General features: G+C 37.9%; 1 protein-coding gene across 3 annotated transcripts in view; it reads right to left on the bottom strand.

Moving 5' to 3' along the window:
• Positions 1-2,486: 2,486 nt before the first annotated feature.
• The window catches only part of SMC6 (structural maintenance of chromosomes 6), a 119,839-nt gene continuing 94,883 nt past the window's right edge, over positions 2,487-27,442 (bottom strand). For 2 of the 3 annotated variants that reach the window (XM_073897014.1, XM_025867774.2), the window contains exons 21-27: positions 18,810-18,947; positions 17,911-18,056; positions 13,713-13,838; positions 10,459-10,564; positions 7,191-7,343; positions 3,819-3,916; positions 2,487-2,996 (exon numbers count right to left, since the gene is read on the bottom strand). In XM_073897014.1, coding sequence (XP_073753115.1) covers positions 2,882-2,996; positions 3,819-3,916; positions 7,191-7,343; positions 10,459-10,564; positions 13,713-13,838; positions 17,911-18,056; positions 18,810-18,947 — 882 coding nt within the window. In that variant the 3' untranslated portion in view covers positions 2,487-2,881. The remainder of the gene's footprint in view (positions 2,997-3,818; positions 3,917-7,190; positions 7,344-10,458; positions 10,565-13,712; positions 13,839-17,910; positions 18,057-18,809; positions 18,948-27,442) is intronic. The other variant, XM_073897015.1, reaches the window with a different exon arrangement.

Raw genomic sequence — 27,442 nt, forward strand, 5'->3', positions numbered from 1 at the left:
TTATTACACATAGCAATTACTGTTCTCTGGAATCATATACAGTGGATGTTCCCCTGAACTAGAATTTTAGCTCCCCAAGGGCAGATTTGGTATTACTCACAGTAGTATTCCCTGTGCTTTAAATTGTTGCAAGCACGCACATGGCAGGAACTTCATCATTTTTGAATGAATCTCTATTTTCTTATACTTGAGAAAATCAGGCAGCAACAGTCCTCTTAAGCTTGCTGATGAGTGAGTATTCTCAGGCCACATTAGTTTCTATGGAATCTATCCAGATGCCCCAACCAAAATTCAAGAGGTTAGGTATCGATATTATAAATAATTAAGAAAATTTCATTTGCTGACGCAAAGAAATAGCTAATTTATATCCACATTACTTTACCACTCTTTAAAGAACAAAAGCTATTCCTATTAAATGATATTTTGATGTATCTTCCAGTCCACAGTCACTTAGTTCAAGTCATAAGATATCAGTTACGGTTTGAACTTTTAGAACTCTAAGTTTCAAACCAATTCTCTGGAAAATCTGAGTTGGTCAAAGTATAGGCATCCATGTTGATGTATAAAAAAGTCCTAAATCTAACCAGAATGTCACTGACTCGGGACATGATAACCTGGACTAATTCACAGGAATCTGGATCACTTGGTCTCCATCACGGCTGGCAACACTTCTGATCCAGCTCGTGTTCCAGACAACAGTTATTTACTCAGAACCGAAGCATTTTGGTCTCTGGACATCTTAAAGATATGTCAAGGTGAAGGGTTGGGAGGGAAGCAGCCCTTGAGGATGGGTCGGAGAAGTGAAAATACTTAAGAAAGAAGAAGGCAGTGCCTGAATCTTGATTATCAGCTTGAGTAACTTTATTATTTATATCTTGGTTTACTACAACTCATCACCTTTGTCATTTTGAGAATGATCTTAATCATGTCCAGCCCACGGATTTGAGAGGATAGGATTGAAGAGTCCAAGGGAGCACGTGCCCCTTGTTTCCTGGGATCTCATTACTCAGGTCAGTCCTGATGATAAACCAGGGGCCGGGGAACACTCTGTATGATGTAGTGAAGTCACTCAATACAAACATTTAAAGTTTTATTTTTAGAAGTTACATGTTTCTTTTCTTTTATTCTAATTAATGTTACTATTAATTAGAACATTAATTGAAGATATTTTCATTTATGATAATTGAAACCAAAACTTTGTGAGGCTAAAGCAATGAATAATCTTCGACTCTTAACAAAAGATGTTCGGATACCTGAGGATTATATTTCCCATTCTGTATTCAGAACCATTAACATTCAAAAACTATCACAAAGATTCAGACACTAAAATTATTTAGCTAATATAAGTTTACGCATTTGGTATATTTTTTATTTGAAAAAGCACTTGTTAAAAAATAGTTTTGTTACAAACTAGTCATAAACATACCTTTAAAAGGTCAGACTTTGCACGGCTACGGGGGGATGTTTATTACCTTTTGGCATACATTTCCTCTTTCTGTAAATTCTTAGAAGAGCACAGATTTTGAACTTCTCATTTGCCAACTGATCTCACTTTAAGGTTAATCAGACTCCCTCCCCTCTACTAAAATAAAAAACAAAATCCAGTTTTTCTCAGTATCAATAGAAGTGTTGCTGCTTTTAAAATAATGCTTTTTTTCTTAAAATACTTCCTTTTCAATTACATAAATATTTATTGCTAGCAATACAGGGAATGCTTCTTGGGTATCCATGTTTGTCTTAAAAACTTAGCACTTACCCTAGTATCAAAGAGAATATAGGCAGGAGTCTTATTCATGCCTTCTTCAAAAAAAAAAAAAAAAGTCAATAACTACCACTTCTTACAACATGCTATATTTTATCATTCTATGAAGCACACTCTTAAACAACTCTAAAATCAGGACGTGTCTTTAATGGCACAGATGTCAGCTCACCATCAACAGGCTGGCCTCTGGCTCTGCGCTGCTTTCCTGCTCCAGGGGGAGCCCCAGTTTTCCCAGCCCTTCTCCCCAGCCTGGGTCCTCTCAGCTGAGCCCAAGCTGAGCCAACAGTGCTGGCGCATGAACAGAGGGGTTTGAAAGCAGACAAGCACGCCACTGCAGGTCAGGGTGTGGTGCCGTGTCACAATCCTGTTTTGACACGGGTTAGACGCTTAGTTGGCTGGACGACAGTTAAAGGACTGAGAAAGGCACTGGGTCAGAGCTGGTAGTGCTCTGGTGCTCCTTCAAAGTGCCATATAGAGAGCATCCCAAATTTGAATGAAATATAATAATTAAAAGTACAGCCTAAATCTATAGTTGTATCTTTAATGATAAAAAATGACCTGTGCAGGAATTCTGAGCAATGTTTTATAGTCCTGTGCAGGTCTCTCATAATTAAGCAAAAGAGACAATAACTCCACTGCAAACTGGTCCCCGTCCACAGACCACCTGTGCACCCCAACCCCTGCGATGAGAATGTGATACTCTGGAAAACAAAACTAAATATAATCAGGTGCTCAAACTTTTATTTTAATTCTTACAAAATACCATAGAAATGAACCCAAACTAAACAGATATGTACATGTACATATATACAAAATTTTACTTCTGAAAAACAATCTATAAAAGTAGATGGTTAAAAAAAATGAACTTAAAAAAAGATTTAAAACCAATACTATGAAATTAATTTCTTCAAAGTAAAGTAACAGAAATCTTAAATTGCTGGTTGTAGTAGGCTTTCTAGACTTATTTACATATTTTATTGGGGCCAGAAATATAAAGGAATTTTCTTTTATTTTAGATTATCTTCAGTTTCATTTTATTTCATTACATACTCCTGAATCTGTTTCCCTTTACAAATCCTTCAACATGAGGACACAGCGTAGGCCACAGGAAGTTACAGATCAACTTCGGTCTTCTTCTTCCTCTTGACCCACAGGTCGGAAAGGCAACGTAGTTTGTCCTCTTTCAGGGTCAGACATTCGAAGGATTCTAATCAGTTTACTTGATGGAAGTGAACTAGAGAAAGCAAAATTAATTACTCAGATTACTAGGAAAATTTTTTCACATTAAAAAAAATTCTAGTACTCCCTCATGAAAACACCAATCTACTGCATCTGCTAATGTGGGATATGCTGACTATCTGGAGTTCTAGGAGAAATATAATTTGCAATAAAGAAATCATTTGTTTTCATTTTTAAAAATTAACATCCTGCTAAATGCGGTAGGCTTTCAGTTTAGAAGAAAAAGAAAATGAGATTTATATACCAACTATTTCTAATTCTTATTCTTGTCTAGCCAAGAAGCAGTTACCTGAATATTCCCAATCACAAACTTCAATCCCCAGAGGATCAAGTGACCACTTTAGAGGCAGAATATCAACACTAAATGACACAATGCCTGACACCTTGTAAGTACTCAAAACCTGCTGACTGACTGCAGAACAGAGCTCTTTATTTAGAAAGATTAGAAGCAGTAAGTCACCAGGAGAAGAGCCAAGACCAGGGAAATCATGAATTGTGTCTTTAGTCTAAACAGAATTACCAAAATTACTTTACTAGTTGGTCATGATAACCACGAAGAAACAGAGTCAAAACACAAATAGTAACAAGTCAATAATCAAATTCACATCAACTTGCTTCTGTTATGGAAGGGAGATAACACAAACAAAATTTTAAATATCTTAAAAGGAAAAATCATCTTAGATCTCCTGACATTGGAACTGATTTTTCTTTTTATTGGTGATTTATGTATTTGCATTTAAAAAATTAAGATTATAAGAGATTTATTTCCCCCTTTTATATATTTGATGTATATATTCACAGAATTTTTAAAAGTTACCTCATGCTTTGAGGGGTAAGCAAGATAAACTGCCTGAAACGCTGGGAATCCGCCATCTTGAGTATCATGTCCATTGCAATCCTCCGGTTAACCATGTCCTGAAGAACAAAGTGAGGATCACTATTGCATCAGTCATATTCCTGCAAAAGCAGCATTCTGCTGGCTGTTACAAAACCCCGCATTTTTATCCAGGGTTCACCTACTACCTTATCTGTGATGCCTAACTACTCACACAGGGAAAGATAATACCCAAAACTATTAGAGGAAAATAACTGAAAATCTGTATCTTCCAGGTAATTTCTACAGTCAGAATATTTGTAAGTATAGCTCCCTCCCTCAAATATACTTAGCAATTAATCTGCAAATATTCCAAAGACACAACTAAATGTTAGAGAATGAATCTAATTTGGACAGTAATAATAATTAATCCCTCAGGAGAACAATATCAAAAGTGACAGCTATAAAGTATTAATTCTCTCAAAATTTCCCTCAGTGATCAAGGTGTTTTAAAACCTCTGCCCCTACCCTATCACGCTACAATGTGTACAGTGCGAACCAATTTATTTATTTATTTATATTCTTTTTTTTTTTTTTAAGATTTCATTTATTTATTTGACAGAGGGAGAGAGAGAGAGAGAGCAGGGGGAGAGGCAGGCAGAGGGACAGGGAGAAACAGACTCCCCGCTGAGCAGGGAGCCTGACTCAGGGCTCAATCCCAGGACTCCAGGATCATGACCTGAGCCGAAGGCAGACGCTTTACTGACTGAGCCACCCAGGAGCCCTGAACCAATTTAAATTTATAAACCAGTTCCTCGATTCAATCTTTAAAAGAAGTTAAATAGCATATCAGTATATAGAAAAACAATGCTTCATTATAACAGGTTTTGAAACGAAATTAAACTGTGGGCTTACATTTTCTGAGTTCAAATAACAGAGAAAGAAAAAAAATCCAAGTACCTTGAAAACTAAAAAGTGGAAAACATAACCAAATGCGTTTATAGGCATACATTGTTAAAGGTCTACTTGAAACCTCATGTGGTGGTACAGCATGGTGGCTAAAAACACTGCTTTGGAGGCAGACCAACATCCTGGTTATATTACTCAATGGCTTGTATTATATAAATTCTTCCCTCTGGCATATCTGTAAAGCAATCTACCTTAAAGTTAACAAAAATAACGAGAGCTTGCACACACAGATGCTGTCCTTTCAAAACACTGCCCTGGAGAGGTCTATCATTTCATAACAAAGCTGCCAAACCACCAAAATATATTTGTTTCTGATTGGTTTTCAGAATTTGGGCACATTTTTCTGAATAATTCCAATGGGGCAAAATGCCATTCTGATTAAGAACCTCTAAGTTTCTGAAAGAGAAAGAAGTTATTCAGAATTAAATCTGACAAATAAGATGGGTGATAAGACTGCAAAATGGCATTTCAAACAAAATGAGTGCCTGGTAAGAACAATCCTCTCCTGTGATTTGTGAATTAGCTCTGAAGCCAATTCTCAGAGAATTTCTAACCAATTGCAGCAATGGTATCAAGGGGAAAAATGACACAGGATTATACAGGACTCACAGGGATAAACTGCATGAACGAGCACTCTGTAGTACTTATTACGGGCTAGGCATCAGGTAGGTAAAAATATCGAGACATAGTTGGTAACTTCAGAATGAAAATGTATAAAATATGTAATAGTAAAATGTATAAATATAAAATTACATATTTTATATTATAAAATATAAAAATAATAGTATGAGTTGGTGTAGCGTGGTGCCAAGGGAGCTCTGAGAGGCTCCTAAATCCTGCCTGGTGGTCACAAAGGCTCTATAAAGGTCACATCGAACCAGGTCTGGAAAGATGAGTAGGATTCTGACATACACAAAGAAGGGCACAACAGGCAGAGGCACAGTGCTTGGAAAATCACAAGTAGCCTATAAGGGGTAGCCACAGAAGTGGGGAGATGCCACATCACGAAGGGTCTCAGTTACCCAAAGAATTAAACATTCATCCCAGATAAGATAATTCACCACCTCAGAGTTCTAAACAAGTAAGTGCCCATGATCAGATTCATTTTAGAAATATAAACCTGGCAAAACAGTGAGGGAGGGACTAAGGAATAAGGAAGCCTAAGTCTGGGAGTCTGTACAGGAGGCGGTTACAACAGGCAGGGGTGAGGAGACAAGAGACAAGCTAACAGGAAGGAACAGAGACTCGGAAGGTCAGACGTGATGGGCAAGTAAAAAGGAAGGAAGGATCACAGATACATCAAAGGTCTGGCAGTGCGAGGTCACATGGTAGGTAACAGCAATTTGCCAGCAATCAAAGTAGCGGATTCAGGAAAAGGAAGAGGCTCTGAGTGGAACACTTGCTGAGTCTGAGGCATGGCTATGCCTGATGATGTCTAACAGTGGTTGGGCATGTGCGTCTGGGGTACAAGAGAGGCGTCAGGAGGAGACACTCAGACTTGTTGGTATCCAGATGTAGGTGGTAGTGTTGGGGACTCCGTGTGTGTATGTGTGTATGTAGTGTGTGTGTTTAGTGCGTAGGTGTATGTAGCGTATGATATCCAGGAAAATTAACAACAGTATAAAAAACAAAGAGGACCTCACACTTTTAAGGGCAACGGCATGAGGGGAGGCAGCTTGGAACACACTAGAACCAGAAAAGAGGAGAGCAGAAACTGGCAAGACAACACATTATAGGAGATGGAGGATAGGCCTCTGGTACCAAATACTTCAAAGAATTAAAATAATACTAAAAGTTCATTGATGATCTTTGCTAAACAAGTTTTACTAGAGTATTATAGTCCAAACCCAGATTACAGTGGGTTTAAGAAGGTGTAAGGTATTAAGAAGTACACAGCACGGTTAACGGCTGGCTGGTGAAGGCTCACTCTGTCTCCACCACTGTAAGTGCGTTTACATGTAAGACTCGATCGTCTCACCATAACCCTACGAGGCAGGAAAGGTTAATGAGGTTATTTTATGCATGAAGAAACTGAGGCCCAAAGTTCTCTATGGAAGTAGTGGCAGAGGTTAGGTCTCAATCCTAGGTTTGTAACTTCCAAGTCAAATGTTCCTGCCCCTTGTGTGGTATTTGCTGCTCTTCTGATCCAAGCAAGGGTAAGGAAATGCTTACAGCTGTGAAAATGGAAGGTGGAGACAGGCTAGGGAAGAGGCGGAAGCCCAGGACGGGGTCTCCAGGGTAGCAGGGAGAGCACTAGAATTCTCAGTTCTTCCCTACCACCTCTCATGGACTAAAGTGTCAGGGCAGGATCCCTTCTCTTGTGGGTAAAACTAAAGAAAGAATTGCTTCCTTTCAAAATACACATTTCCAACAACAAAAATTTGAGAATTCAAAATTTAACACTACCATGTAGACATCAAACTCATCCAGGCATCTGAAAGGAGACTCAGCAATGGACCAGAGAGAAAGAATGAAGCAAACTGTGGAAAAAGAACGTTCTCCTCCGGATAAGGCTCTCATGTCATTGAAAGCAGCTCTGTTTCCCTCTCCAGGTTGAACCTTGAGTGAGTTAAAAAACAAAGTGGAGCAAAAGTCAGACTAAATTCTTTACAAAAAGGTTGGCTAGCATTAGAAAAGAATGGGTTTACAGTAAAAAAAAAAAAAAAAAAGAATAAAATCATTTAGTGATTTAGTGATATGGAAATGACACCTATTTAACAATATTAATTCTGATCCATGAATGTGGGATATCTTCCCATTTATCTGTGTCTTCTTCAATTTCCTTCATCAATGTCTTATAGTCTTCAGTGTACTGATCCTTCACCTCCTTGGTTAAATTTATTCCTAAGTACTTTATTACTTCCAATGCTACTGTGAATGAGATTGCTTTCTTTTTCTTTTTTCAAGCATTGCTAAGCACTAAGACAATCTTTTATTACTTGAATTACAGTGACATCTAGTGGTTAAGCTGCTTTAAAGGTAATTACTGAACGTCAAAAAGACAACAGGACCAACTTCAAGAGGCTCACGCTGGTCCAGGGTGAACAGCAGCAACAAACTGGAACATGTAAAATCTCTTTCAAAAATTCCTCTTAATAAGGGCTCAGAGGGACAATAAAAAAGAAATTGATAAAATTAATAACAAACTCTTTCACACAATATCCTGGGGAGACAGTATAAAATAACATTAGAAGGAAGTCTATTTCATTTGGACAGAATTTCAGACATACATATATACCCATAAGGTGGAAAAATGGGGCACCATCAGCTTGTCTACCATAAAGTTTTACCACATGTGTTTTAGCAGACACATAACGTTACTTATTTTTCACACCCACTATTTGAAAATTATGTGCCTCTCAAGTAGCATTCATTTAGAAAAGGGTTATAAAAAATTCTGAATTTAAACATACACTGAAATTTTTATCATCCATAAGTCTGAATCTGTGAGAATCCAAATGAAAAAGCAACTAAGTAGTAAAAAGCCAAACCAAGCCAACAACCAAACTTCTCCACATAAAAGCAAGAACTAAGTAACAGGATGCGGTCCTTTACTCCAAAACTGCATTTTGTATCCATCTAATAAATGAAGCCCTAGATTAATTGTGGAGATCTAAATTTTACCTTTATTATTAACTTATCATGGGATTTCGGTCTCAGTTTATTTATTTGTAAAACAAAGACTAGAGAACTAAAGGATCCTTAAAACAGTAATACTCTTTTTGAATAACAGGGGTGATAATATCAGAAGGGCTAGCTTCGGTTGTCCTGTACAGTTAGCTCTGGGGATAAATGATCCAAACCCTCCTAATATTTTCTTCTTTTTTTCATTTTCATAGAGTATAATTCATATACAGTAAGGAAGATAAAGCTTAAGTGTTCAGCTCAATTACCTGGGTAATTACTCAGATCAAGACACAGAACATTCCTAGTGTCCCAGCAGATTCCGTGTTCTCTCCCAGTCACTACAAATAACCCAAAGGGTAACAACTATTCTGCCTTCAATCATCACCATTTAATCAGGTGAATTTTTATCAGTTTTTTGAAGAGTTTTTAAGAGTGGGATTGCTTTCATGGACACTGCCAGACAGGTTTCCAAATTAGTTCCACACCCTCACCAACACGAGACATTATTGGTGTTGCTTGTTTTGGTCACACTGGTAGCAGTATCATAGTCATCTATTATGGTATATGTTCGTATTTGTCTTTTTTCTTTCTTTCTTTTTTTTTTAAGAGAGGGAGAGAGCGGAGAGGCTGAGGGAAAGAGAGAGAGAGAGAATCCTAAGCAGACTCCATGCAGAGCATGGAGCTGGACATGGGGCTCGATCTCACAACCCTGAGATCATGACCTGAGCTGAAATCAAGAGTCAGACGCTTAACTGACTGAGATACCCAGGAGCCTCAAGTTCATATTTTTCTGATGAATAATGATACTGAGCACTTTTTCAGGTACTTAGTCACCACTAAGATACTTTATGAAGTTCCTCTTTAAGCATTTTGACCATTTTTAAATGCATCGTCATTCATTATTCCTTAAAAAATTTAGATGAGTCTTGTGTACATGTACTGTAAATTATCATTTATTCTAAGTATTAAAATGAAGTATAAAACTTAGGACAACTAAGAGCAGTAAGCAATTACTTAAAAGTTTTGCCCCAGGGGTGAGGGGTGGCTCAGTCGTTAAGCGTCTGCCCTCGGCTCAGGTCATGATCCCAGGGTCCTGGGATCGAGCCCCGCATCAGGCTCCCTGCTCCGTGGGAAGCCTGCTTCTCCCTCTCCCATTCTCGCTGCTTGTGTTCCCTCTCTTGCTGTGGGTCTCTCTCTGTCAAATAAATAAATAAAATAAAATAAAAATAAAAAAATAATAAAAATTTTGCCCCAATTATTTAGAGTGGGTGGTTGCTCTTGACCACCTGAACACATAATTTTTTTTTTAAAGATTTTATTTATTTATTTGACAGAGACAGGGATAGCGACAGCAGGAACACAAGCAGGGGGAGTGGGAGAGGGAGCAGCAGGCTTCCCTCTGAGCAGGGAGCCCGATGCGGGGCTCGATCCCAGGACCCTGGGATCATGACCTGAGCCAAAGGCAGAATCTTAACGACTGAGCCACCCAGGCGCCCCTGAACACATAATTTTTAATGCTATCTCCCTTACTCCCTCTTTCAAAGCATATGACCATGAAAGAATCCACAAACACAGACTCTACAAAGTTGAATATAGTGGCTTTGTTTTTTCAAAAGAGGCTGGATCTACAGATACCTTCAGAAATACATGCAAAGACAATTACAAGGGATAGAACATTCTTCTGAGAAATCCTTTCTTGGTTTCCTATAGTGACTTCCAGAGTCTGTGGACTTTCTCTAATATCCCACATAAATTAAAATGCTAGACGAATTTTAAAAAGAAAGCTGTGGAGTGGAAGGAGGGTAAACATTTGTCACTGAAAATTCCTAGTCATCTTTTTGGTGGTTGTGGAGGGGTAGGTACAAGGACAGCGTTAGCCAATGAGATCGATTTAATTTTCAACAATTGGGCAAACACTAGCCTTAACTTAAAAGTAAGTTCTTTTGTTTTTCAAAGACAACAGATTAAAGCTTATCAATGTATTATCAAAAGAAATGCAGCAGCTAATTCTCCTAATAATTAGCATATGAAGAGTTAAGACACTTACTGATATGCTCAGAGTCTCATTCTTGTGGTCAAAATTCATCTTTCCACAATAAGCCCGCTGAGACAATAGGTTGTCAAAGTACAATTTGCATCGTAAAGTCAAACACCTTGGAATAAAGAAATAGGGCACATTAAAAAGAATATAAAGATATAAAAACTGTATATTCAGCATGATCTTTAAACCTGCCTGTAAGACCAGAGAGAAATATGCCAAAATGTTAACACGGGTTGCCCATTTAATAGGTAGAATTTTAAGATTTTTCCCCCCGTCTTTATATTTTGTGTCCCCACATTTTTACCACCTCATTTCCTTCTATAATAAACAAACGTAATAGAATGAAAAATGATGCTATCCCACATTTAATATATTCTATTACATTACAGCCCGTCCATATATCTGGCCACGTCTGGCCGTGTTCATGAATGTATCAATCAATTCAAGCAATTTAACGAGGCATCATCCTAATACAGAAGACATAAATCTCATCCTTGAGATTAAGCTCTAGTAGTGTTAAGATAATAAATAAATGGCCTATTCATTTGCATATCTCCTCTCAATTTATGGAGACATTAAGGGTGAGGGCAATCTCTTAATCGTTCTATACCTATATAATACCTTACCCACAGCCTAGCACAATGCAAACTCCATCTATCACACGGCATTCCACTGTAAGGAGGACCTTTCCCTTCTTCCTCAGTTATTTATTTATTTATTTATTCACTTTTCTATTGATCAGGATGGAGTCACAGATTCTTATTTTATTCACTGGGTTACCATCCATTCCTGCCTCACACAGGCCTAGGTTTGGCCAGTGGGAGCCTCTTCAGGCTGCCTCTTACGTCCTTTTATCATGCATGACTCCCTGTTTCTTCCAAACACTTCCTTACTTCCTGGCATAGCAAGAGGCCCAGCTGTACCTTCTCTGCCCAGCTCTGGAATCCAGCCATTTCTCCAAGGGGGAATGGTATTTGGAAAATAAGATCTAGATGAGAGAAGACTTAGTATTTTCTTAACATCTTTGCTCCTTAATGGGCCTATGGTTCATTTCTTCAGAGTAACTATCATTTATTATTATCCCTCCTAATTCCCTTGCTAAACTACGTTAGATCTCTGCCCCAGGAAACAGAGAGCTTAAGCTTTCTTTTGTGACACAGCAACCACAAAGCTAGCTGGTTTTCAGAATTTTCTGTTAACTTTTCTTTCTTTCACTATTGATAAGTATCAACTGCTTCCATACATGGGATGTCTAAGAGAAACTGTCCTAATAAAGTGGCAATGTTCTCCAGGGTAAAGAGATAAACAATTTAAAAAATTTGATCATTCTTATTCTACTCCTAGGACTGGGTAAAGAAGATAAAACATGTCAGTGGTGAAGAAACATATCAAGGTAATAAACTGTAAGATGAGTACCTTTACAGAAAATATTTTGAATATAAATTTCCTGGTAACAATATAAAAAACCCTACTGCTTCTGAAAAAGATGCAGAAATAGGCACTGGATATAGTCTTTTTTTTTTTTTTTTTTTTAAGATTTTATTTATTTTTTGACAGAGAGAGACAGCAAGAGAGGGAACACAAGCAGGGGGAGTGGGAGAGGGAGAAGCAGGCTTCCCGCGGAGCAGGGAGCCCGATGAGGGGTTCGATCCTAGGACCCTGGGATCATGACCTGAGCTGAAGGCAGATGCTTAACGCCTGAGCCACCCAGGCGCCCCAGCATTGGATATAGTCTTAGCCTGACACATCCAAAACACTGCATGGAATAAATGAAACACGTTTTCAGACTGGACATCGAACAGTACAGGCAATTCCAGTCAAAATGATCTCTAAAATACGGGAAACAAATGAATTGAGCCTTATAGATGTCCCACATCACTATTTACAGAAAGAGTAAAGGGGAGTGGAAACCCAGCCTGAAGGTCTCCCTGTTACAGAAGACAGAGCTGGGCGTCTGGGGAGGCCAAGCTGCTCCAGGTCTCAAAGCCTAGAGTGTAGCACACAGGGAAATCCAGAGCACAGACAGAGGGCGCAACAAGTCTCATGCTGAGAACTCTCTCTGCACGTGTGAAGCTGCAGCAACAAACATCCCAAAGCCGCAGAAGCAATCCCCGCAGGTCACCTGGAGCCAGGAATACTCCCAGTTCCCACAGGCAGAAGCCTTCTAACTCACAAGGTATCAGTGGAGTACCCCGAAGGGCATTGCTGATCCTGGACCAGCTGCTCAGGTCCCATTTGATGAAACTTACAAGTAGCCTCAAAAAGTTAAAAATAAATCCCATATAAGTGAAGTCCTATTAATATGCTTACAAAACTGAAGCACACATTTCAAAAACTAACCTACAGTTTAGTTAAGGAATATGACCAAACATGCAAAACCTACTTCTCTTTATGGAATTAACTGAATTTCCTCATACATACTAGATATATATATTTTTTAATTCTCTAGTCTTAGGATTATAGAGTTTTGGGTATGAATACAGGTAAAAAGCAGATCATTGAGGGAATGCCACTGGGGAAAACAGGGGTTAAGTGCAAAGACGAGGACAGCTTTGACTCCAGGTAGGTCAAGGGCCATCCCTACCTATAAACTGATAGTTTGTTTATAACCAACTAAATAATAACTAAATAAACCAACTCTGGTTTATTTCTGTTGTTTCTGATTTTCACTGGGGTCAATCTATCCCTGAGAATATGAATATTTCTGGGTACATATAATATCCAGTTTCTCTGATCTTGTGTTCACTCTTTCAACCAATATATATCAATTTTCTACTACATTTCAGGCACAGTGGTAGATACTGGAGACACAGCAGTAAACAAATCAGAGTCTACATCCACGGAGCCACACCATTCCATTAGATCATAAACTGAGATACTACCTCAACAGGTCCCGTCAAAAACTTGTATCCCTTAAGAACATGCAATGTCCAAAAGTGCAACAGGCTGTTTCAAAGCCAGTGAGCTCCCATTCAAAGGACCTATGTAAGCAGAGATTGAATAGCCATCTCTGAGTTACCTAGTAAAGGGTATCTAATGGAGGAGAAAAACTCGATCAGCTTGCTTTAAACGTCCCTTCCAATCCAGAATTCTCTGATTAAATGACAGGACCCTAAATACTGCCCAATTAAGGAAAGAAGTTTCTTCTTTAACTGAATCATGTGAAGTTCTTTCAATTTAATTTTCTTATTTATAAGGGATAATGTGAAAACAAAATATGAAAATGTGAGATATGTGATAATATTTTTAAATGCACTTACCTTCTAAATTGTTGATATGTTTTGTATCTATGAGTCATTATTTCTTCCAGCAATTTAATAAACCTTTTTAAAGTCCTTACTTTATTATCCAGATCAAGATAGGTTTCTCTTGCTTCTTGATATTGCCTGTTTTATGAACAAAATATTAAGTTAGTAAGTGTCATTCAAAGAAACATAAAGAAAAGTAAAATCTCAAATACATTTTTTGGGGAAGAAGGGAGAGTGCAGGGAGTGCCAAGGGGCCCAGAAATAGCAGGTGTCCTGTCTCTAGGCAAACTATACTCCCAGAATGAGCATGTGCTGCCCCAAAGGGGAAGAGCTGTACGTAGGGCTGGGCAGGAGAAAAGTCCAGGCCCTGGAGAAGGCAGAGGAAGTACATGAGGAAAGTGCCTGGGGAGCGGGGGGCAGATCTTAGAAATGCCAGCAAATATACACCTTCTACAAGTGAAGGGATCACATTGGAAGGCAAGAAATGTTTCCCTTAGTGACAGAGGCCAGTGCAAGAACAGAGGAACACAGGGTGAGCATTAGGCTCTGCCAACCCAGCCTGAACAAAACAAGGTCAAAGAGGCAGAGAAGGCCGGGTCCCGCAGAAGTGCTGTTACAGAGGGCAACAGCTCACTGGTAGAACAGAGGAGAGAAGGTTCTTGACCGAGTCTGAAAGGCAACCTTGGCCAGGGCTCCACAGCTCCCCACCCCAAGCTTATTCAAATGCCCAGTCCAGGAAAATCCACGTAAAAAATGAGTAACACAAAAGGCACAAGTAGTCTCCACACACAGATATTAGTGGAAATAGCTTGGGAAAGAGCAGCACGACACCCCTACAGACAAAGAGAACTCGTCAGAACAACGCGGTTACAAACCTGATGGAAACTGTAATTGAAAAACCACGAATTAGAACAGAACATGACACAGTGCTACCAGGAAGAGACGCCTCAAAACAAAAATAAAAAACTGAAAGAATAAAGTACTCAGAAAACAGACAGGTAAACAAGAGGAGGTGATAACCAGGTAAGAGGAGGCGGCAAGCAGGAACCTGCAGAACCGGGGGCGGGGGGGGGGTTGGACGGAAGAGAACAGAGACACGAAGACAGAGTAAGGTGGTGATGCACAGGGGAAAAGAGACAACGCAGAAAACTCTGACGGAGAGATCAGAAATGAGAAAAGCAAAAACATGGGGAGAAAGGTAACACGGTAGACAAAATAACTAAAGACAAAGGACATACTCCATGTGTGCAACAAAGGCCTACACAAAACCAAGTAAACAACAGCACAGCAAATATGTACAAGTAAAACACAAACAAGAAATTTTAAGAATTAAGATAAATCTACAGATTAAAAAAACACGGTGTACACCAAGGAAAGGATCACAGAATCTGACATTCTGGAGGGGTTACAGCACTCATCATAAAACAGATGGTCAAAAGAAAAAGAATGTTCTATCAGGTTGAACTATCCCTTCAAATTCAAAAGCTACAGACAAACAGTTTTGAACACGCAAAAACTAAACACGTTACTTCACATGGCCATTCTTAAGGACGCAATTAATTATAAGACAAAATTTCAAATGGCTACATAGCCCTTTGGACAAAGACAAAATACTCTCTTCACACCAAAAATACAGAAAAATGAAGAAGTACATAAAAAGTTCACAGAAAAAGATAAATGAATGGTCTTAAGGCATGAAAAGATGTTCAGACTCAGTATAAGTGAAATGGAAACTAAAATTACATTGAGCTATATTCTTTTCTTTTTTTAAGGAAATCTACCCATTGGCAAAAAAAAAAAAAAAAAAAAAAATCTAAGGTTATCCCACACTGTTTAGGCTGAGGGGAACAAGCCCTCGGACACACTGTCCTCCGGAGTGCGAACAAGCATGGTCCCTAGAAGGGAGTCTTCCAAAATGGAGTCAATCCTATTAAAACACCCCGACTATACAATAAGACATATGTACAAAACTATTTACTGTGACCACCATTTATAACAGCAAGGGATTAGATTAGAATTCTACTATCCATTAGTAGATGATTCAATACCATATAATTATAAAAAGCAATGAAAAAATGCCTGTGTATATTGATGCAATCTGTACAACCACTTACTGTGCTATCTCTTGTATCTGGCAAGAATAAGAATAACATGCTCACATTACCTTGCATTTACATAAACAATTAAGGTAATTATCTAATTATCTAATTTAATTAGATAAAAAGAGAGAAAAGTGGTAGAGACAAGACCGGAGAGGAAGCAGACACCTTTCATGGGGTGCCCCTTTACAGTGAACTGAAAACATGGGAGTTAAGGCCCTCTCGGGTCCTCACTTCCAAGATGACCAAGAAAAGAAGGAATAATCCTGGACGTGCCACAAAGAGCCCCTCCGCTGCACCAGTTGCGCCCATTGCACAACCTGGGACAAGGCCATTAAGAAGTAGGTTATTCATTCATTCGGGACAGGGTAGAGGCCGCCGGGTCAGGGACATTGCCAAAGCAAGTGTCTTTGATGGCTGTGTGTGGGCCTACAGGGCTGTGCGAGCCATGCTATTCACAGCAGGGCAGCCGGGCACCGCTCTCGGGAGGTACCACAGGACCCAACACCCCCACCCCGATGTGGGCCCATGGGCGCTGCCCCTTGACCTCCAGTAAGGCTGGTGGAAGGAGCCAATCACCTAAGGACGGAAGAAAAACTGGTCTCTGGAAAAAAATAAACTGGAGATTATACTTTATTTTTGTGTGTTTGTGTTTACTTTTTAAACAAATTTTTCTTTTATTTAAAGTCAATTAACATATAGTGTATTATTAGTTTCAGAGGTAGAGTTCAGTGATTCATCAGTCTTATGTAACACCAAGTGCTCATCACATCACGTGCCCTCCTTAATGCCCATCACCCAGTTACCCCATGCCTCTACCCACCTCCCCTCCAGCAACCCTCAGTTTGTTTCCTATGATTAATAGTCTCTTGCGGTTTGTGGAGATTATACTTTAATAAACAAAACAAAACATGTGGGGTATTATCTATTTTAAAGAAAAACTACTCTTACTTTGTGTAAGAGTAGTTAGGTAGGTAAGAATACCATTGTTTTCCACTGTTTTTGAAAACAGAATTGAGATCATTCCTGTTCCTGAACTTTGTATTATGAAAAGCTCTTCATAAAGTATAACAGATATAATTTTCTACTATAATTCAACCGGCATCCTATGCTGTACACAATTTCTAATTTCCCAGCTTTGTAAGTAATGCTACAATAAACATACCTGGGCACAGATGGCTTTTCTCATTTTGGATTATAATAACAAAATTTCTTGGCCAAAGTGAAATTTTTGAAGGCGTTTGACATAAATTGCCTTAACGCTTTTCAGAAAAACTTTTATCACATCTAACATTTTATGTATCCTACATACTGTTTATTATGGACTAACTCATTTAATCCTTATCAGCACCTTACAACTATAGGTATCCCTATCTTACAGATGAGAAAATTCGGCTCAGAGAGATTAGGTCATTGGCAAAAGTCCCATAACTGGAAGTCAAACTTCAATTCAAACCAAGGTTGTCTTGCTTGAGAAACTGTGCTTTGCCTATGCTAGAGCTTCCATTCTTACCACTAATAGAAAAATAGCCATTTCAATGAAATCTCACTGACATGACACTGACACTTTTTTTCATCCTGACATATATGAAATCATTCTGATTTGCATTTAATTGCTTGTGAAGCTAAACATTTTTTTCTATATGAATCTTATAGGTATAAAAATGGCATTTATGTTAAAATATCACTCCATAATGAGTTTTGTTATGATTCAGAAGAAAAAACATTAGTTTATTATTTTTCTTAAAGATTTATTTATTTTAGAGAGAGAGAATGTGTGTGTGAGTGGAGGGAGGGGCAGAGGGAGAGGGAGAGAAAGAACCCCAAGCTGACTCCCCACTGAGCGCAGAGCCCCAGGGGGGCTCGATCCCATAACCCATGAGATCATGACCTGAACTGAAATCATAAGTTGGACGCTTAACTGACTGGGCCACCCAGGTGCCCCCCATTATTATTTATTATTAATGACACACATATGGAAAATGAGCTTGGCTGTAACTGTATGCCATAGCAATACTCAAACCAAATTTATGATTTATATATAAACATTTATTTTTTATGTCTTCATAATATATATGAATAATAAAGTAGAAAAGCTACCAACCACTTACCTCATTATTTCTTCTCGATCTCCATGACTAGCATGTTCTGCTTGTATCTTTTGTCTTAATCTATTAATTTCTTTGTCCAGAATTGATGCAGATTTTTTGACTTCTATCCGTTCTGGGCAGATTTGTCTTGCTTGTGACATTTTCTCCTAAGGTTATAGATGTTTAGTATCTTTAAAACTTGTCTTTGACATAGTAATTCATTGTACTACTTGTGCCGACAAATGCAAAGTAAAATTCTGAACTTAGGATCAGAATTTTAGATGTTTTTTAATTATTTTTACAATCAATGTTATTTCTTTAAGCTTTATACTGAGAGGAGAATCTAGACTCTATAAATCTTCAAGAGAAAATTGCATTACTATGCATAACTTTAATAATTTTTACGTTCTCCTTATCTTCCTAGTGAAACAAATTTCAAGTGGCAGTTATGAAAAGTGTGGCACTTTTCAGTCAGCTTTCTGTGTTTTAGGATGGCCTCTGAACACCAAATAGTACTGAAAACACAAACAAAAAGACCCTCATATTCATAAAATATTAAAAAACTCAAAGCACGTTTACACATAGTACTTCTTTTACCCAGGCTACTCGGAGGAAGGGGTGCCTTTTCCTGACATAAAGCTGCTATCCAGTTGCCAAGCTAGGCATTTAAGGAGCTAAGTGGCTGAGAGCAAGTGTCACTTTCCAGATCTCGCAGGGGCATGAGATTAGACCTGCTGTCTGAGCTAGAGCCTTCTCCACGGTGGGTGGTCTCACGGATTCACTGAAACAGCAGTCCCTCTCCACGAGACGGACCATCCCCAGACCATGTGTCTGTGTTTGGAAGGGTGACATTAAGGAAAACACTTCAACGGCCCTGACTAAGGCGGTAAACAAAACATAAAAGAGAAATGTTTGATAACCTCTAGTTCTTTTTCTTTCATATCGAGTTCTCGTTTCTTTTTATTTAAAGTATCCAAATGTTCTTTCTGCTTTTCCTCGTAATGCCGCTTCCCTCGTTTTTGGTTATCCACTTCAGAATCAGCAAGGTTTAATTCATCCTGTTTGAAGAAAGCCAAAATAATCTTTAAAGAAAAGATTGTTTAAAAAAAATTACCAGCATAGGTACAAAACGAACTGATAACTCAACAAAGTGGACAAGTTTATGTTGCTTCTAGAGGCAAGCATTGAGCTCATACCCAGGCGTATGAATGGAAGTGAGAGGTTTCCACAAATTAAGAAGTCACATTATTATATTCAAATCCTAACATGAAGTCTCCATATATTATGGTGCTTTCGACTTTACTTTGGTAAACAAGAGAGTTTTGTGGAAAGTCACAGAGTTTTAAGCCTGAAAAAGACTTAAAAAAACAATGCAAGTGCTAGATATTTATAGAGGTGATCTGGCTTTTTAAAAAGGTGAGTCAGCGTGGAAGAGAAAAGGATGCAAAGATATTTATCACTGACTTATTTAGTCATCATTCTGGAAATAAAACCTCACAATTTTAGCATTTTTAAGATCACCTTAAGAATAAATAGTAGTGGACTATGATAAGGCAAAGATGTATATTATAATGCACAATAACCACTGGAAAAAGAAGAGTAATGGCTTAAAAACTAGTAGAAGAGATTAAAAAAAGGAACACTAAAAATTACTAGGCTAATCCCAAAAGAAGAAGAGAGGAAACAGGAACAAGAACAATTAAAATACATATAACTAACCTTTTTTTTTTTTTTAAGATTAAATGCTTGCTTTTTAAGACCAAGTACAAGGCAAGGATCTAGTCCCATTCTACTCAACACTATATTGCAGGCCCAGGCTAAGTCAATGAAAATGTAAAAAGGAAATAAAAAGCATAGATATTGGAAAGGAAGAGTAAAACCACATTTAAAAAAAGAGATGACTAGAGCACCTGGGTGGCTCAGTCAGTTGAGCGTCCAACTCTTGGTTTCGGCTCAAGTCATGATCTCAGGGTCGTGGGACTGAGCCCTGAGTTGGGTTCCATGCTGAGTGTGGAGCCTGCTTGGGATTCTCTCTCTCACTCTCTCTGTCTTACCCAGCCCCCAAATACATAAATAAATAAAATCTTTAAAAAAAAAAGAGAGAGATGATTGTATGAAGAAATTTTAAAGGAAAAGCTTTTAAATTAATAAGTTTAGAAAACTCACTGGATACCAAGCCAAAACAAAAATCAGTAATATTTCCACATGCTAGGAATAATTTAAAAATTAAAATCTGTAACATTCACTATAGCATCAAAAACATCAAACATATATCCAGAATACATAAAGAACTCTTAAACTCAACAAGAAAGACACATAAACGCAAGGGAAAAAAGGGCAAAGATTTGATCAGATATTTCTCCAAAGAAGATATACACGTGAGCAATACAAACATGATAATTTGCTCAACAGTATTAGACATAAGGAAAATGCAAATCAAAACCACAACAAGAACATTTCATTCTTTGGGGCGCTTGGGTGGCTCAGTTAAGCATCTGACTTCAGCTCAGGTCATGATCCCATGGTCCTGGGATTGAACCCCACATCAGGCTCCCTGCTCAGTGAGGAGTCTGCTTCTCCCTCTCCCCATCTCTCTCTCAAATAAATAAAATCTTAAAAAAAAAAAAGAACATTTCACACCTAACAATATGGTTAAAATAGAAAAGGCACACAATAACAAGTGCTGGTTCCCAAGGATGTGGAGAAACTGGGACACTGAAACGTTGTTGGTGGGAATGTAAAGTGGTGCACTTTTGAAAATAGTTTCATTCAAAGTTTCTCAAAACACAGCATAGGCATGTAGTTCAACAATTCTACTCCTAGGTATTTATCCAAAAGAAAGAAAAAGATGTACATGAATGTTCACAGCAGTATTACCCAAAGTACCATCAACTGATGAATGGATCAATAAAATGTGATATACAATGGCGTATTACTAGGCAATACACAGTTACAAATTACTGATACATGTTAGAACAGGGATGAACATTGAAAACATTATACTAAGTGAGGGGCACCTGGGTGGCTCAGTCATTAAGCATCTGCCTTCGGCTCAGGTCATGATCCCAGGGTCCTGGGATCAAGCCCCGCATCGGGCTCCCTGCTCCGTGGGAAGCCCGCTTCTCCCTCTCTCACTCCCCCTGCTTGTGTTCCCTCTCTTGCTGTGTCTCTCTCTGTCAAATAAATAAATAAAATCTTAAAAAAAAAATTATACTAAGTGAGAGAGTTCAGTCACAAGAGACCACATATTATATGATTTCACCAACATGAAATGTCTAGAATAGGCGAATCTATAGAAACAGGAGTAGTGGTTGACAAGTGTGTATTCTGTACACAGAATACAAGTCCTGAATATATTTTGTTAGATGTACATAGAAACATTTCTTTTGAGGAACTGTGAAAGGTGTTGTAGTTTTAATTTCACCATCCATGTGTTCATTGCTAGTGTATAAAAAATACAACTGATTTTCATTATGTTTATCTTGTTTTCTGTGACTTTGCTGAACTTATTAGTTCTACGAGTTTTCTTGTAGACTCCTTGAGATTTTTTTCTAAGTAGACAATCATGGCATGTCAAATAGAGTTTTATTTCTTCCTTAAAATCTGTATATCTATTATTTCCTTTTCTTGCCATATTGCACTGGCTAGAACTTCCAATACTAACTACACTGAGTAAATGTAGTGAGACAAACATTTTTACCTTCTTCGTGCTAACTAGGTTGTTTCTGGTCTTTAATATGTTGAAGAAATTCTTCATTTCTATTTTTCTGAGGCTTTTTAAAAATTATTTTATTTATTTATTTGACAGAGAGAGAGACAGTGAGATAGGGAACACAAGCAGGGGGAGTGGGAGAGGGTGAAGCAGGCTTCCCAGTGAGCAGGGAGACTGCTTGAGATACAGGGCTTGATCCCAGGACATTGGGATCATGACCTGAGCCAAAGGCAGATACTTAGCGACTGAGCCACCCAGGTGCCCCTTTCTGAGGCTTTATAAAAAATCACGAATGGGTGAATATTATCAAATATTTGTTCTGCACTAATTGATGTCTGATTTCTCTTCTTCAGCCTATTAATACGGTGTAAATAGTCTTGCATCTCCAGAATAAGTAAACCCCATGTGGTCACTGTGAACAATATATAAAAAGGAAATGTATTTTATATATTGTTTTTCTATTGTTCAGTGCCATAAATTTCCCTCTCAGCACTGCTTTAGCTTCACTCCATAAATTCTGATAAATCATCTTCATTTTCATTTGGCTCAAATATTTAAAAATTTCTCTCAATACTTTCTCTTTGGACCCTGGGTTATTTAGAAGGATGTTAAGTTTCACATATTTGGAAATTATCTATTAAAAGATCTTTAATTGAAGATCTTTAAAAGATTTCTAGTATGAATGCATTATGATTAGGAAACACACTGTATAATTTCAATTACTTTTAAATTGTTGGTTTTTTTTAATGGTCCAGGAGGTGATCTATCTTGTATACATGCCACAGGCACTCGAAAATGAGGTGTATTCTGCTGGTGTTGGTAGTATTCTCTAAGTATTGATTAGATACTGTAGGCTGACGGTGCTGTTCAATTTTCTAAATCCTTACTGATATTCTGTTCTATCAATTACTGAGGGAGTTCTGTCATATTTTGCAGGTGGTATGTTTGGTGCAGCTGTGCTGTTTTGGTGCACACACCTAGGACTGCTGTGTATTATTGGTGGATTAACCCTTTTGTCATTATATCATGTCCTTCTCTGCCTCTGGTAATTTTATTTTGAAGTGTACCTTATCAGATTTTAATATAGGTACCCCTGCTTTCATTGAATTATCATTTGCAAGATATATAAACTTCCATTTATTCATTTTCAACGTGTCCATAGGTTACATTTGAATCGATCTTCTTGTAGATAGCATATATACTGGTCATGTTTTTAACCTAATCTGCCTATATCTGTTTTTTTAAAGATTTTATTAATTAATTAATTCAAGAGCTAGAAAGAGAGAGAGAGGCCTGCAAGTGGGGGGAGGGGCAGAGGGAGACGGAGAGACAGAGAATCACAAGCAGACTCTGCACTGAGCATGGGAGGCTGATGTTTGATCTCATGACCCTAAGATCATGACCTGAGCCAAAACCAAGAGTCAGATGCTTAACTGACTGAGCCACCTAGATGACCTGTGACTATATCTGTCTTTCAGTTATTTATTTAGACCACTTACATTCAATGTAATCATATAATTAGGGCTTAAATCTGTCACTTCATTGTTTTGTCTTTTTTTTTTTAAGATTTTATTTATTTGATAGCGAGAGCAGGAACACAAGCAGGGGGAGTGGGAGAGGGAGAAGCAGGCTTCCTGCAGAGCAGGGAGCCCAACGCGGGGCTCCATCCCAGGACCCTGGGATCATGACCTGAGCTGAAGGCAGATGCTTAATGACTGAGCCATCCAGGCGCCCGTTTTGTCTTTTTTTTTTTTTAAAGATTTTATTTACTTATTTGACAGAGAGAAACACAGCGAGAGAGGGAACCCAAGCAGGGGGAGTGGGAGAGGGAGAAGCAGGCTTCCCACTGAGCAGGGAGCCCAATGCGGGGTTCGATCCCAGGACCCTGAGACCATAACCTGAGCCAAAGACAGATGCTTAGTGACTGAGCCACCCAGGCGCCCGTTTTGTCTTTTTATCTTCTTTTTCCTGCTTCATGTGGGTTACTTGAACATTTTCTTAGAATTCCATTATGATTTGTCTATATATAGTACTTTTATCTTTTTGAATAGCTTTTTTTAGTGGTTGCTCCAGGTATTATATTTGTATTATATATATTCAACAACATAGTCTACTGTCATAATTTTTAACAGCTTGATTATAAATATACAAATCATACCTCCCATTCTAGTCCTTTATGCTTATTTTTTAATATAATTGTCTTAAATATTTCCTCTACATATTTTAGAACCATCTCAGACATTATTAAAATTTTATTTGCTTTTAAACATAATTTTAAAAACTCAAGAAGAAAAGGAAAAGTCTACTGCATTTACGTATATAACTTGTCTTTCTTCCTTCCTGATGTTCCAAAATTCCTCCTTTTATTGTTTTCTATTTTGAGAACTTTTAGCCATTCTGTTAGAACAAGTCTGCTGGCAACAAGTTCTCCAAGTTTTCTTTCATCTGAAAATGTTTCAATTCTTCCTTTACTGCTGAAAGATATTTATGCTAGAATTAGATTATGGGTTGGCTGGTCTTTTCTTTCAGCAATTGAAAAATGTGTTACTTCCATATGGTTTTTATGGTTTCTGATGAGAAACTGGTTATCATTCAAATAGTTGTTTTTGTTTTTGTTTCCCATAGAGGTAAGGTTTCTCTCTTGGTGCTTTTAAGACTTCGTCTTTAGCTTTCAGAAGTTTGACTATGATGTGTCTTATTGTGGATTATTTTGGGTTTATCCCATTTGGGGTTCACTCACTTTCTTAATCTGTAAGTTCAGACTTTTTGCCAAATTTGAAAAGGATGCAGCTATTATTTCTTGGAGTATGTTTTTGGCCCTGTCCTCTCCCTCCTCTCTTTTGGGGACTCCAACGATACAAATGTCAGATCTTTGGTTATACAGTCTCCCAGGTCTTTAAAGTGTTACTCATTTTTTCAGACTTTTTTTTTTTCTTTTTTTCTTTTGCTTGGTTTAGTCTATTTTCTCTCTGTTGTTCAGATTTATAAGGGCCAATAGTAAGAAAAATTATGGAACAACTACATGTTCAATACATGTGATAAACTTCAAGGAGACAATAAAATCCCTAAGTAGAAAACTTAAATAGCTCCATATCAACTAAAGAAATCGAATTCATAAAGAAACTACAGGCCACAAAGAAAATTACAGGCCAAGATAGCTTTGCTGGTAAATTCTATATATAAAAAAGAAGTAATTCCAAATATGCAAAAATTTTCAGAAAAGGGAAGGGGAAACACCTCCAAACTTATTTTATGAGGCCAATATAGCCATAATAAAAAAAAAAAATCAAACACATCACAAGAGAATCAAAGAGTAATGAATAAACATAGGCCAAAAATCTTCAAAAGCATGTGGTGTATATATATATATACATATATATATATACACACACACACACACAATGGAATGTTAGCCACAAAAAAGAAAGAAATCCTGACATTTGCAACAACATGGATGGAACTAGAGAGTATTAGGTTAAACAAAGTAAGTCAGAGAAAGATAAATACTATATGATTTTTTTTTTTAAGATTTTATTTATTTATTTGACAGAGAGAGACACGGCGAGAGAGGGAACACAAGCAGGGGGAGTGGGAGAGGGAGAAGCAGGGAGCCTGATGTGGGACTCGATCCCAGGACCCCGGGATCATGACCTGAGCCGAAGGCAGACGCTTAATGACTGAGCCACCCAGGCGCCCAAATACTGTATGATTTCACTCATATGTGGAGTTTAAGAAAAACAAACAAACAAACTAAGGGGAAAAAAAGAGAGAGAGGCAAATCAAGAAATGGACTCTGGAGAACAAACTGATGGTGACCAGAAAGGAGATGGTGGGGGGATGGGTGAAATAGGTGATGGGGATGAAGAAGTGCACTTGTGATGAGCGAAGGGTGTGGTATGAAGTACTGAATCACTCTATTGTACACCTGAAACTAATCTTGCACTGTATGTGAACTGGAATTCAAATTAACACTTAAAAAAAAAATCTTCACTAAAATTTTGATGGATTTCAGAACCACCAAAAGAAGGTTTAGCCTGGCAGTTTGTTCATTTAGTCTTATATACAAAGACTTGTACACCAAGGCTCAAGGCAGCTTTATTTGTAATAGCCCCCAAACTGGAAGCCCATATGTCCCTCAGTAGGTAAATGAATAAACAAACTGTGATATAGCAAATACAATGGAACAGTACTCAGCAATAAAAAGGAATGAATTACTGATTCAAGTAAAAATACGGATGAGTATCATAAAAAAAGAATAACTTTTATTCTATTCACTTTCAAAATGTAGTGTGGACATATGTGCTAGACCATGTGTTATGTTCCGAAAAAGGTCAAATCAAAAAACATAAGAGTACATAATGTGTGAGTCCATTATACATAATTCTAGAAAGTGTGTAGACTATAGTAACAGCAAGCAGATTGGTAATTAGAGACAAGGAGAGGGGGTGAGGAGAGATTACAAAGGGACATGGGGAAACTTCTGAGTGTGAAGGACTCGTTCCGTTCTCTAATTGTGTGGTTTCACAGGTTATACATGTCAATACTTAACAAACTGTACACTTCCATGTGAATTCACTATACATCACTTGTATCTCAATAAAACTGTTTTTAAAAGTCTCTGATTTGGGGCGCCTGGGTGGCTCAGTCGTTAAGCATCTGCCTTCAGCTCAGGTCATGATCCGAGGTCCTGGGCTCAAGCCCCACATCAGGCTCTTCCTCTCCTGCTCCCCGTTCGTGCTCACTCTTTCTCCCTCTCTTTCTCTGTCAAATAAATAAATATTAAAAAAATCTTAAAAAAAATAAAATCTCCTGATTTAAGGACCTCCGAATTAAATTTTACTCAGTTTGTTGGTTTGTTTTTTGGGCCTAGCACTAGTCATATACACTGTGATGATCATGGCCAGCCTCAAGAGTTACAGTCAGAAACAGAGAAAGAACTCAACACCAACCAAAACAGTAAAAACAGCATCAAGAAAGACAGAATATTTGGAAGTATCCCAAAAGGAAAAGAACTTGTGAAGCACCTAAAAACTGAAAATATTTACCTCATACAATACAGGATATAGGCTATAAGACTACAATTTATTGCATCTTGTTCATACTGCTAAAAACAACTATCCCCCATGGTAGATGTCTGATTATAAGAGTTCTATTAAAACTAAAAACACTGTTACATCGAGGATGGAGAAAAGCTGTTCCTTTATTTCAAACAGAATTTTTAAAATGGGTGCAACTGATGTAGTGGGAGACATTACAATTAGAAAATTGAGTAACTTATGAAACAGGATGGTTAAACACTAAGTTTTCGAATCATTTGTGGTAGGAACTTTCACACTAAATAGGTCCGCATTTGCTTCAGGGAGCCAAAGGGTAAAATGTTTCAGGCCACGGATTGTGCTGGTTAATCATCCCTCCGGGCAACTGTGGAAAGGTATAGACTTAATTTGTAAAATAGGATGAAAAGAAACTGATCTGATGTTACTATCTCTTCCTCCACATTTACCATGATTGTTTGATCTGTTCTTGTGTACTTCATAAATGTATGTCCTGGGTACCATCAAATTTAAAACCAAAAGTGAAGCAAGAGAGTATTTTATTTCATTTCATTTTACTGATGAAAGGAAGGACTACAGATATGAACAGCCACTTAACGACACCCATCCTGGGTTAGGTGAGGACTAGGAGGGATTAGGTCTAAAATTAAAGTCTGATGTAGCCCTAAACCTGTAGCATTTCTAACCTTTAAGAAGTTACAGCCTTTAAAAAGTAAGCTGGGATATAGAAGGAACATAATCATTAAAAAATGTTATTCTCTTGGATGTCTAAGGTAACCAGCATTAC

This window comes from Callorhinus ursinus, unplaced genomic scaffold (assembly GCF_003265705.2).
Source record: "Callorhinus ursinus isolate GAN/ISIS: 27379988/994484 unplaced genomic scaffold, GSC_fseal_2.0 scaffold10, whole genome shotgun sequence".
In the NCBI taxonomy this organism is placed as follows: Eukaryota; Metazoa; Chordata; class Mammalia; order Carnivora; family Otariidae; genus Callorhinus; species Callorhinus ursinus.